We start from the raw sequence: 12,877 nt of genomic DNA, 5'->3' as shown, positions 1-12,877 counted from the left end.
AAATGCCAGATATTACCAACATATCAAGACTTCTGAATGAGCTTCCCGCATGCTTCAGGGTTACTTTGCAAGGAAAGTTTAGCCATATTTTGGATCTCCTCTCAGTAGATGTTCAAACACCAGCCATCACCGCTTTAGCTCAGTTCTATGATCCTCCGCTTTGAAGTTTCTTATTCCAAGACTTTTAGTTGACTCCAACCTTGGAGGAATTCGACCGGATCTTGGGATTTTCTATGAAAGGAAGGACACCGTATAATAGGATTGGTTAGGTACCTGAGGTAGAGATGCTAGCCCTTGCCCTCCACATCCCCATATCTGATGCATTGGTTAATTGGAAGAAAAGGGAGAATCTCTTTGGTTTTTGGAGGGCTTACCTAGAAGAAGAAGCAGAAAGGTTGTTTGTGATACATCATTGGGATGCATTGGCAAATATACTAGCTCTTCTCATATATGGGCTAGTATTGTTCCCAAACCATGAAGGTTTTATAGATTCAGCTGCCATAAGTATCTTTTGGGTCGTTTGGAAGGATAAACAAAGTTTGGTTCCTCCATTATTAGCTGACACTTTTCATACTTTGCATACTCGACATAAAAAGAAGAATGGAATGTTGATATGTTGCCTTCCATTGCTCTATAATTGGCTTATCTCATATGTGTTCAAGCCTGATGCTCACATCAGTGAAATGTCCAATGGGGAGTGGGCAAGAACTCTGGTGTCTTTGACTAGTAAGGATATCACTTGGTACCGACACAAGCTGAATGTTGAAGAAATCATTCTCAGTTGTGGTAGTTTCCCAAATGTGCCACTAATAGGATCTAAAGGTTGCATCAGCTACAACCCCATGTTAGCTTTGCGACAGTTTGGATACCCTATGCGTGGGAAGCCCGATGATAAAGAGTTAGAAGAGATGATTTTGAATGATATGGGAACCAATGATCCTTTTCTCCTCCGTAAGATCATTCAATCTTGGGAAAAGGTGCATACCAAAGGAACAGAATTAGTAAAGAAGAATGATGCAACAAGGGTTCCTTATCAGCAATGGATCTCGGAGAGGATCAAAGTTGTGAAACTCCCTTTTTCTATAGAGATTCCTCTAAGGTCTACTTCACCAGAACCAGTCCCTGTTTCTCTTGAAGAGGTGGAAGAACTTCGAGCCATGGTAGCTAAACTTGGAAAGGAGAAAGATGATCTGTAATTTGAACTCTACAAAGAAACTGGGAAAAATATGATTCTCAAAAGGAAGAGTAACCAAAGGAAGGAACTTTTGGAGGAGAGTCGTAAGAAGAACAGAATTGAGCAAGATCTCAAGGAAAGAGTCTTGGAGTGCCTAGATCAGGCTGATAGTGGATTAGGTTCACTCCGTGATGAATTAGCTAAGGCTAAATGAGATGGACAAGAGTGAAAGCGTTGGTGGGACCTAGCCACTAAGCAAAAGAAGGAGGTAAGGGAGGAGCTTGAAGCCCAAATACAAGAACTGAAGGAGCAACTTCGAAACTCTGAAGCTGAAGTGGTGCGTGAGAGACGTCTTAAAGAACAAGCCCAAAGAACCTCTCAAATATGTCCTAAAGCCTGGGAAGAGAAGTGTGATGAGTTGAATACCAACAAGGAGCTAGCTAGTTATTGGAAGGAACAATATGAGTCTCTGAAGAGCCAAAGCATGGGTTGGATAAATCATAGGAAGCATTTGAATGAGATATTGGATGAGTATGAATGCACCATCAACCTTCTGCAGCCAAGTCTTGATGCATATCGCACGAAGTTGGCTAACCTCATAGAGTTTTGTAATGGCGTGGCCATAGACTTACCATAGAAATTAGAAAATGCTCTAGAGGACATGGACGAAAATAACACTCATCCTTCGGCTCGTGACCTTGTTTTTCTTTGTGAAAGGATGATGCGAAGATTCAAAGAAGAATTGAAGGCGCACAAAGAGTGAGTTGCTAAGAGGACTCTTTAAGTTGTTTGCTTCATGTTATTTCCAATTTTTGTATTTGGCTTAATGTTTTGTACCCACTTTGATTGTGTACTTCATACTCTTTGGCTTCATTGAATGAATGGGTATTGAATTTTTGAATCAGCTTTTGACTATTGTTTTATGTTTCTATTCACATTACTTTCAAAGTGCGTGCTCAACAACTGCATTCATACATACATTCATGGATTCTCCATATAAATAAAGAAAAACTCATTCCGTTTTCTCTATCAGTTTTTACACACTGAGTCCTCAACACCACTACAACACCAGAGCCAGCGCTCGTCGAAGAATGGCGGACCAAGAACAAGAATTGGAGCGAGTGAGCTTAGAACTCGAAGACCTAAAAGGAAACATGGGTCAAGTCATGGAGATACTACAGGTCATCAGGGCAAAGTTGGACACCCAAACAACGGTCGTTTCAGAAATCGCCGGTCCCACGATTGAACACCAACCTGCAAGGATAGTACCAACCACCTGGCCAGCCTATGGTTTACCTCCTGGTTTCACACCTCCAGTTGAAGGCGCCCTTGGTTTTGCACAATCCACTCAGCAGACGGCTCCTCTACCAACCATCAATGAAACTCATCCAGTGGTCCACACGTTCGCACCACCTCTCGTTTGTGCACATGTGCAACCTTATTTTAAGGATCAACAACATGCTCAGGACTTTTCAGACAAAGATGATGAAAGGCAGGAAGACATAAGAGGGATGAAGGAGAATTTCCAGATTCTTGAGAAAAGGTTAAGGGCTATGGAAGGTGACCAAGTTTTTGGTGCTACTGCTAAGGAGATGTGCTTAGTGTCAGGTCTTATGATTCCTGCAAAATTCAAGACCCTAGATTTCGATAGGTATGAGGGCCACTCGTGTCCTAAAAGTCACCTTATTATGTACTATCGAAAAATGGCTGTGCACGTAGAGGATGACAAACTTATGATACATTGCTTCCAAGATAGCTTGAGGGGTGCTCCCTCTAAGTGGTACTTAAGCCTTGATCAGAGTAGAATTCGTTGTTTCCAAGACTTATCCGATGCTTTCATCCAACATTATAAGTATAACATGGATATGGCCCCAGATAGAAGGCAATTTCTCAGCATGTCCCAGAAAGATAACGAGTCTTTTAAGGAATATGCACAATGATGGAGGGAAGTGGCCTCGCAAGTCGAACCACCCCTTGCTGAGAAGGAGTTAGCAGATTGGTTCATGGATACAATAAAACCTATGTTCTATGAAAGGATGGTGAGTAGTGTATCGGAAAGCTTCTCTGACTTGGTCGCCGTGGGCATAAAGGTCGAGCTTGGATTGAAGAATGGAAAAATGATAACCACCTCTGAAACATCTGGTAATAATGCCAAAAAGTTTCCCGGAAGTTTTCAAAGAAAGAAAGAGGGTGAAACAAATGTAGTGTCAACCAGTCAAAGGAGGAGTCTTTCATGGAAGAAGCAACATCAATTTGCTCAACAACAACCAACTTATCCAGTGCAGTATGTTCAACAACCGTATGTGGCAGCAGTCACACCAAATTTCAACCAGTCACAAGCTCCTGTCTATCAACCTATTCAACAAGCACCAGTATACCAGCAAGCGCCCGCGCCACCTGCTTATCAACAGCCAAGGGCACAAGCTCCTTGTCCACATAATCCTCCAAACCAAAATAGGGTACAAAGAGGTAGACTTCTGTTTGCTTCAATCCCTATGACATACACTGAATTGTACCCATCGTTACTACGAAAAGGGTTGGTGACTCCCAGACCTTTGGGTCCTCCACCAAATCCTTTACCTCCATGGTACAATCCAGATGCCCATTGTCCTTTCCATGAGGGTGCCCCTGGACATGATTTAGAGGGATGTTATGCTTTGAAGCATATTGTGTGAGACCTGGTTGAGAAGAAGATTCTTTCATTTCGAGATATCGGACCCAACGTAAAAAGTAACCCTCTGTCGGCGCATGGTGATGTTAATGCCATCGAGGATGCTTCTGATGTGTGTATAATCAAAAACGTGGAAAATGTTAAAACTCCGTTGCTAGCACTTCATGCAAGATTGGTGGGAGCTAGTTTGATTGATACACGCCACGATAATTGTGAAGAATGTGTCATTCATCCAATGGGATGTAAAATGGTACGAAAGGACATTCAGAACTTGATGGATCAAGGTGTTTTACAAATTTGTGGTCCTACAACAAACGAGGAAGTTTCAGTCATTGAACCCATTTTCAATCTACCAGAACCGTTTGAGATAACTTATCACAGAAAAGATGTTGTTCATCCATCACCCGTGGTAGTTTGTATGCCTACCCCCTTTCCCTTTGAAAGCACCAAAGTGGTACCCTGGAAGTATGACATAACGGTGGTAGATGGAGTGGTAGATGAAAAACCCAAAGCTGCTGAAAGTGAGAAAGGCTTGAAGAATGTTGACACCGATATCACTAACATCGCAGGGACGAGCAGGATGACCCGCAACGTCGGATTTATACTCCCAATATTAATATAAACCCTCAAGAACCAACCAGGGAAGCTGCAACTGCAAATCCTACCCCAGAGTATGGAGGGACACAGCCGGCAGTGCAAGCAGATGAAGCAAGTGAATTTCTAAGAATAATAAAGAAATCCGACTACAAGATAGTTGATCAGTTACATCAGACACCGTCAAAAATATCTATCTTGTCTTTGCTTCTGAATTCCGAAGCTCATAGAGAGGCTCTGCTGAAAGTGCTTGCTCAGGCTCATGTTACCCAAGATATAACGGTTGGCTAATTCGATGGGGTGGTCGCCAATATCACAGCTTGCAACACTCTAAGTTTCAGCAATGAAGAGCTACCCAAGGAAGGGAAGAATCAAAACCGCGCCTTACATGTGTCCATAAAATGCCAAGAAGATGCTCTGGCCAGGGTTTTAGTTGACACCGGATTGTCCCTCAATGTTCTACCAAAGAGGGCGCTTGCTAAATTATCTTACCAAGGTTCGGAATTTAAACCTAGTGAACTGGTGGTAAAAGCGTTTGATGGTTCTCGGAGGACAGTAGTTGGGGAGGTAGAGCTACCAATACAGATCGGACCGCATGTATTCCCCATCAATTTCCAAGTCATGGACATAAATCCCGCTTACAGTTGCCTTTTGGGACGTCCATGGATACATGCTGCTGGGGCAGTGACTTCTACTTTGCATCAGAAAATGAAGTTTATTGTCGATGACAAACTCGTCATTGTCTCGGGTGAAGAAGATTTTATCATCAGTCAACTCTCCTCTTTCCGTTATATCGAGGCTGATGAGGATGCCTTAGAAACCTCTTTCCAAGCACTCGAAATATCCAATGCCACACTTGCTGAGGTGGAGGATCCTATTGAGAAAACTAGTTTGTTGTTCGCCTCTTTGAATAGTGCAAGATCAGCAGTTGAAAGTGGAGGCCCTGCAGGGTGGGGGCAAGTCATCAACGTCAGCGAGAAAAATGATCGTTTTGGTTTGGGGTACAAGCCTTCTGCTAATGGAGGAGCCATGGTCCCTGCAAAGGACCGTGTGTGGAGCATACAAGAAGTTTTTCTGAGCACAGGATTTATCCATGGAGATCAAGTCGGTGCAGTTGAGGATGACATTGAAGATGGAGAAACATCAAATCTGATATACCGGTGTGAAGCAACCTTGACAAATTGGGAAACAGTTAAGATTCCAGAAGTTTTTCCAGTGTCAAAGTAATTGTATTTTCCTTTGAGTTTTTTGAAAATCCCTAGCTCTGCCCAAGGCTAATAGATCATTTGTAGGGCCCCTTTTAAATTTCAAAATCATTATGACAAATAAAGAGCATTTTGTTCAAATTCTTATCGTTCATTCATTTGTTTTTCTTTCCTTAAAATGGCAATCCTTTCAAAAAACTACAAAAAATACTTTTATTTCTTTTGCATTTTATTTCCATTTTTCTAAAAAAACCATCATAAAAAACATGCAGAATAATCAATAAACCAGTTGAATTCGGTGACCCCACTACTTCCTATAACTTTGAACTCCCCATCTACCAAGCGGAAGAGGATAGTGAGGAAGATTGTGATTTCCCTGAAGAATGGAAAGGATGCTCGAGCACGAGTCAAAGGCCCTTCAGCCGCATCAAGAACCAGTGGAAACAATCAACCTTGGCACTGAGGAAGACAAGAAAGAGGTCAAAGTTGGGACTACACTTGGGGCAAGCATCAAAGAAAGATTGATCAAGTTGCTACAAGAGTATATAGATGTATTTGCTTGGTCGTATCAGGATATGCCAGGTTTAGATACTGATATTGTTGTCCACAAGCTACCACTACAGCCAGATTGTCCGCCAGTGAAGCAGAAGCTCCGAAGAGCAAGACCCGACATGGCTCTCAAGATTTGTGATGAAGTGAAACGTCAATTTGATGCCGGTTTTCTAGCAGTTGCGAAGTATCCCCAATGGGTAGCTAATATCATACCAGTACCCAAAAAGGATGGCAAGGTCAGGATGTGTGTTGATTACAGGGATCTAAACAAACGTAGTCCAAAGGACGATTTCCCCCTGCCACATATTGACACTCTGGTAGACAACACTGCTAAGTTTGCGGTCTTCTCCTTTATGGACGGATTCTCGGGTTATAATCAAATTAAGATGGATCCAGAAGACATGGAAAATACCACATTCATCACCCCTTGGGGAACATTTTGCTACAAGGTAATACCGTTCGGTCTCAAAAATGTTGGGGCAACTTACCAAAGAGCAATGGTCACTCTTTTCCATGATATGATGCATAAGGAAATTGAGGTTTATGTGGATGATATGATTGCAAAATCCCAAAGTAAAGAGGATCATATAGACCACTTGCAAAAGCTATTTGAGCGTCTTCAGAAATTTCGACTACGGCTGAATCCTGCTAAATGCACCTTCGGTGTCCGATTTGGAAAGTTGCTTGGTTTCATTGTTAGTCAACGAGGAATTGAGGTAGATCCAGACAAGGTTAGGGCAATACAAGAAATGCCTGCTCCACGTACAGAGAAAGAAGTTAGAGGACTCCTGGGACGTTTGAATTATATCTCTAGGTTTATATCTCACATGACTGCTACGTGTGAACCTATATTCAAGTTACTGAGAAAAGATCAGGCATTTGAATGGAACTCTGACTGCCAAATGGCTTTTGAGAAGATCGGACAATACCTGCAAGAGCCCCCTATTCTAATTCCACCTGTTCAGGGGAAACCACTCTTTATGTACTTAACTGTGCTTGAAAAGTCAATGGGATGTGTGCTGGGACAACATGACGAAACCGGTCGAAAGGAGCATGCCATCTACTATCTAAGTAAGAGATTTACCGATTGTGAAACCCGATATTCACTCTTGGAGAAAACTTGTTGTGCTTTAGCATGGACCGCTCGTCGTCTAAGACAATATATGATTTGCCACACTACTTTGTTGATCTCAAAAATGGATCCAATAAAGTATATCTTTGAAAAGCCTGCTTTAACTGGAAGACTCGCCCGTTGGCAGATGTTACTATTTGAGTATGACATCCAATATGTATCTCAGAAAGCTATTAAAGGAAGTGTGTTGTCTGATTACTTGGCAAACCAACCCGTTGAAGACTACCAGCCGTTGAAGTTTGACTTCCCTGATGAAGATATTATGGTAGTAAAAGATTGTGAAATTCCAGGACTTGATGAAGGACCTGAACCCGGATCTCGGTGGAAGCTCATGTTCGATGGTTCCTCCAATTACATGGGGCATGGTGTAGGAGTTGTTCTATTGAATCCGAATGGTGGATACACTCCTTTCACAGCAAGGTTGTGTTTTGATTGCACAAATAATATAGCAGAATATGAGGCGTGCATCCTAGGCATTGAAGCAGCAATTGACCTCCGAATCAAAATTCTTGAAGTATGTGGAGACTTAGCCTTGGTGATATACCAAGTCAAAGGCGAATGGGAAACCCGTGACACAAAGTTGATCCCATACCGTGCCTATGTCATGGAACTAATAAAATACTTTGATGAAATCACTTTCCGTCATATCCCGAGAACTGAGAATCAAATTGCTGATGTTTTGGCTATGTTGGCTTCAATGTACCAAGTCAGATTCCATAATGAAGCGCCTCTCATTTAGATCGAGCGGAAAGTTGAGCCTGCTTACTGCCAGTTGGTTGAAGAGGAATCCGATGGTAAACCCTGGTTTCACGACACCAAACGCTTTTTGCAAAGTCAAGAATATCCAATAGATGCAACAGCCCTTGACAAGAAAGCACTGAGGAAGTTAGCATCCAAATTCTTCTTAAGCAATGGTGTGTTATACAAGAGAAACCACGACATGATTCTGCTCAGATGCGTGGATGGACGTGAAGCGGACCTATTGATCAAGGAAATTCATGAAGGATCCTTTGGAACTCATGCCAATGGGCATGCCATGGCCTAGAAGATTTTGAGAGTTGGTTATTACTGGTTGACCATGGAATCCGACTGCTTCGATTATGCTAGAAAATGTCATAAATGCCAAATCTATGCCAACAAGGTACACGTGCCTTCGACCCTACTAAATGTTTTGACGTCACCTTGGCCTTTCTCAATGTGGGGCATCGACATTATTGGCGCCATCGAGCCCAAAGCTTCCAACGGTCACCGCTTCATCCTGGTTTCCATTGATTACTTTACCAAATGGGTGGAAGCCGCCTCTTACACTAATGTGACAAAACAAGTGGTTGTGTGGTTCCTCAAGAAAGAGATCATTTGCCGTTATGGAATTCCAAGCCGGATCATCACAGATAATGGGACGAATCTGAACAATAAGACCATGAAAGAATTATGCGAAAGCTTCAAGATTGAACACCATAACTCTTCACCGTATCGTCCAAAGATGAATGGCGTTGTTGAAGCCGCTAATAAAAACATCAAGAAAATCCTGCAGAAAATGGTAAAGACCTATAAGGATTGGCACGAAATGCTGCCCTTTGCACTGCATGGATATCGGACTTCCGTCCGCACTTCAACAGGGGCAACCCCGTTCTCTTTGGTATATGGGATGGAAGCAGTTCTCCCAATTGAAGTGGAGATACCTTCAATGAGAATCTTGATGGAGACCAAGCTAGAAGAGGCTGAGTGGATTCAAAATAGATTTGATCAGTTAAACCTCATAGATGAGAAGCGAATGACTTCTTTGTGCCATGGACAGTTATACCAGAAATGGCTCAAAAGGGCTTTTGACAAGAAAGTACGTGTTCGGGAATTCAGAGAAGGAGACCTCGTGCTTAGAAGATCTTGCCGATACACAAGGACTCCCGTGGGAAGTGGACTCCCAATTATGAAGGCCCATATGTTGTGAAGAAAGCCTTCTCCGGAGGTGCCTTGATCCTCACAACTATGGATGATGAAGAGCTCTCGCACCCTGTGAACTCTGATGCAGTTAAAAAATACTATGCTTAATAAAAACCCGCTAAGTCGAAAACCTGAAAGGGCGATTTAGGCACAAAAAAAGGGTATCCCGGTGGACTGAAAACCCGAAAGGGCGGTCCAGGCAAAAGTTAGGGATGAATAAAAAAATGGTATCTCGCTAAGTTGAAAACCTGAAAAGGCGACTTAGGCAAAAAGGAGCGTCCCGGTGGATTGAAAACCCGAAAGGGCGATCTAGGCAAAAATTAGGGGCACAAGGCATAAACTGCATCAGTTGTTACTGATTAACACCGAAGAATCTGAGGCGGAAGATCAATCCAGTTACTCCCCTTAGAAGCAAGGTTTTGGGAGAATCATATCTATTAGGGATGTTAGTGGTCACTGAATTCAACGTAAACCTTTCCTTATTGCCATTTTCCAAAAAAAAAAAATAACATTCTATGGAGCTACACCATTTGTGTGCTACCATTCTTGAATAAAATACAAGTTTTGCCTGTTAATCATTGTTAATTGTGTTTTTCTATGTCCTTCTTTGTTATGCAAAGTGTCATTTATTTGTTAATAATGAAATTTTGAAACTTGAAAATTTTGAAATTTAGTAAAAGGAACAAAATTACTTTGATATATGTGAAAATCAAAGGAAAATCATTTGTTTTCCCGAAAGTCTCAAGGTTGCATAAATATTCCTGGATTACCAACAAAAATCTCCATGGAACACAACTTATTAATCCTCTGGAAGGATGGACCTTTGGTTATTTATAACTGTCAATCATGATAGATTCTCCTCTGGATGCGCCTGTTAATTGTACGGGTTTGAGTTATTGGTGTTGAGGAATCAGAATCCCTGTAAACAATCCATACAAACTCCCAGTCTGCCTATTGTCAGCATTGCATATCATGATCATTCATATATCATGCATAAAAAAAATTCAAATCATACATAGCCGAAATGTACTTCGGGCTCATTTTGCATTGACCCAGGTCTTGATTGTTGATCCTATACCCTTTGACCTCTAATACCAGTTTATATTTGGTGCCCTTAAACCAACATCCGGTTTTCGCAGTCATTTTCAAGTCCAATTGTTGTTGGTACCAATCTGTTAAAAGTTGGTTGTAATTCATTGCTTTCGGTCAAAGTCTAATTGTTGTTGGCAAAATCTGTTAAAAGCTGGTTGTAATCCAGTGCTTACAGTCAAAGTTCAATGATTGTTGGCACCAATCTGTTAAAAGCTGGTTGTAATCCATTGCTTACAGTCAAAGTCCAATTGTTGTTGGCAAAATCCGTTAAAAGTTGGTTGTAATCCATTACTTACGGTTAAAAGTCCAATTGTTGTTGGCACGTACAGAGAGTTTAATTACCCTGTCTTTCCTGATGGTTCCGTGAAAGTCATGTATGACTTATCATCTTGAGGATTTCCCAGAAGCTTGGAGGTTTTTCGTGTTAGAAAACTCCAATGATGTTGGTTTTGTTTGATTTCTTTATAAAGAATCATCATAGCCTTTTGCACGGATGATCTACTTATAAGAAGACTCCTGCTTATCTTTGTTTTGCATAAATTCCCTATCAGGAATCTCCAAAATCTTTGATCGGATGAATTTCTTATGAGAAATCTCCAGAACTATCAGATGCATTATAAAGTGTCAGGTCATGTATGAATCTGTTTTGAAGAATCTTTATCTATGATTGTTTCAATGTTATCAGGTCATATATGAACCTGTTGTTGAGCTTTATTCCAGTATTACCAGGTTCTTGATATTCCCCAGCATTGTCAGGTCATATATGAACCTGTTGTTGAGCTTTATTCCAGTATTACCAGGTCATATATGAACCTGTTTTGAAGAATCTTTCTCTATGATTGTTTCAGTGTTATCAGGTCATATATGAACCTGTTGTTGAGCTTTATTCCAGTATTACCAGGTTCTTGATATTCCCCAGCATTGTCAGGTCATATATGAACCTGTTGTTGAGCTTTATTCCAGTATTACCAGGTCATGTATAAACTTGTTTTGAAGAATCTTTCTCTATGATTGTTTCAGTGTTATCAGGTCATATATGAACCTGTTGTTGAGCTTTATTCCAGTATTACCAGGTTCTTGATATTCCCCAGCATTGTCAGGTCATATATGAACCTGTTGTTGAGCTTTATTCCAGTATTACCAGGTCATGTATGAACCTGTTTTGAAGAATCTTTCTCTATGATTGCTTCGGTGTTGTCAGGTCATGTATGAACCTGTGGTAGAAATTTTTCATATTCGGGTTTAGTAAGTTATATGTGAACTTACCACCGAAATCTCCTGTATTCTAAGTATTGTTTATCAATTTTCACTTTGATTACTCCTCAGTGTGTGTCTGATTCTCCAGCGAGATTGTTTTCCCCAACGAGTTGGTTTTTGCCATTTGTCTGTCTCCCTGTGGACCATCAGCATTCCCCACAGATTGGTCTGTCTAGTAGCATCTCCTGTTAAGGGTTCACCATATCCCTAGCAGATAAAAATTACAACAAAGAGAATCTTGCATCAGCGCATATCATATCATATCATGTCATAGGGATTCAGGATCAAAATCCAGGTCTTCTTAGTATTTAACTATCTCCCACTATGATCATATAAAGAGTCTCCTGCTTCATATTCTCTAGTTGAAGATACTTAAATAGGGTCACTTTGCCTAAAGTTCATTTGTATACATTCATGCCAATTTCATATGTACCATCCATTCATATCAAATGTTGCAAGTATCCTCATAGATTTAAAAGTTTGTGGTTGGGTCATTGACCTTGTATTCATGTGTGTCAAGCCTAAACCTTAACTTATGTTGGTGGGGTGTGCTCCTTGATAATAATATTTCACTTGATCTTAAAACCATAGTTTTGTGGGACACTTTGGTGTGAGTTTATTTATGGGACTTTTTGCTTGCTTTAGGGTGATCTTGGAAATCCTAATTCATGAATATTTGGACTAGTTGGTCATTAAGGATTGATTCATCCCTTGGCCATGGTTTAGGGGCTTGATATGTGTTTCCTGATACTTGGATCTAATGCTTTGTTTCATCCAAGTTTATTCATGTTTTCATTTATAGGCATAGTCATTTGATTCATTGCTTGTGGTGCATTCATATTCATACTTTCATAATGCATCAGCTATTTCTTATTGTGGATTTACTAGTTCATGATTTCATTTGCATCTAAGATCCATAAACCATTTGTCCATATTTTAAATCCAATTTTCGTTCATTAACCATACCAAACCAAATTATCCATCCAATTATCCATTACCACATTAAATACAAACAATGTCTATTTATCCAATCCATAAAACCAAATCCATTTTTACTCCAAAACAATTATCCAAATAATTTAACACGAAGCCAAACGCGGCTGGAACAAAATTTGAGCGTGAAGCTTTTACATTAAGCACATGTGTCCGTTACATCAGGACATCCGTATGGGTGGAAATAGAAAAAACCAAAGTTTGACTTGAATGGGATTTCATAGAAACTGGAATTTTTATTAGGCCATAGAGTCATTGCATAAACC

General features: G+C 40.8%; 1 protein-coding gene across 1 annotated transcript; it reads left to right on the top strand.

Moving 5' to 3' along the window:
• The first annotated feature begins 284 nt into the window (after nucleotides 1–284).
• On the top strand, nucleotides 285–1,196 carry LOC127101636 (uncharacterized). Its single transcript, XM_051039100.1, has one exon. The coding sequence runs from the start codon at nucleotides 285–287 to the stop codon at nucleotides 1,194–1,196; it is 912 nt and encodes a 303-aa protein (XP_050895057.1).
• Nucleotides 1,197–12,877: the final 11,681 nt, after the last annotated feature.

This window comes from Lathyrus oleraceus, chromosome 1 (assembly GCF_024323335.1).
Source record: "Lathyrus oleraceus cultivar Zhongwan6 chromosome 1, CAAS_Psat_ZW6_1.0, whole genome shotgun sequence".
In the NCBI taxonomy this organism is placed as follows: domain Eukaryota; kingdom Viridiplantae; phylum Streptophyta; class Magnoliopsida; order Fabales; family Fabaceae; genus Lathyrus; species Lathyrus oleraceus.
This window is presented reverse-complemented; position numbering and strand designations above follow the sequence as displayed.

Bases quoted from the DNA above. Each gene is read 5' to 3' on its own strand.
- LOC127101636 (XM_051039100.1), top strand. From the start codon at position 285: ATGCTAGCCCTTGCCCTCCACATCCCCATATCTGATGCATTGGTTAAT.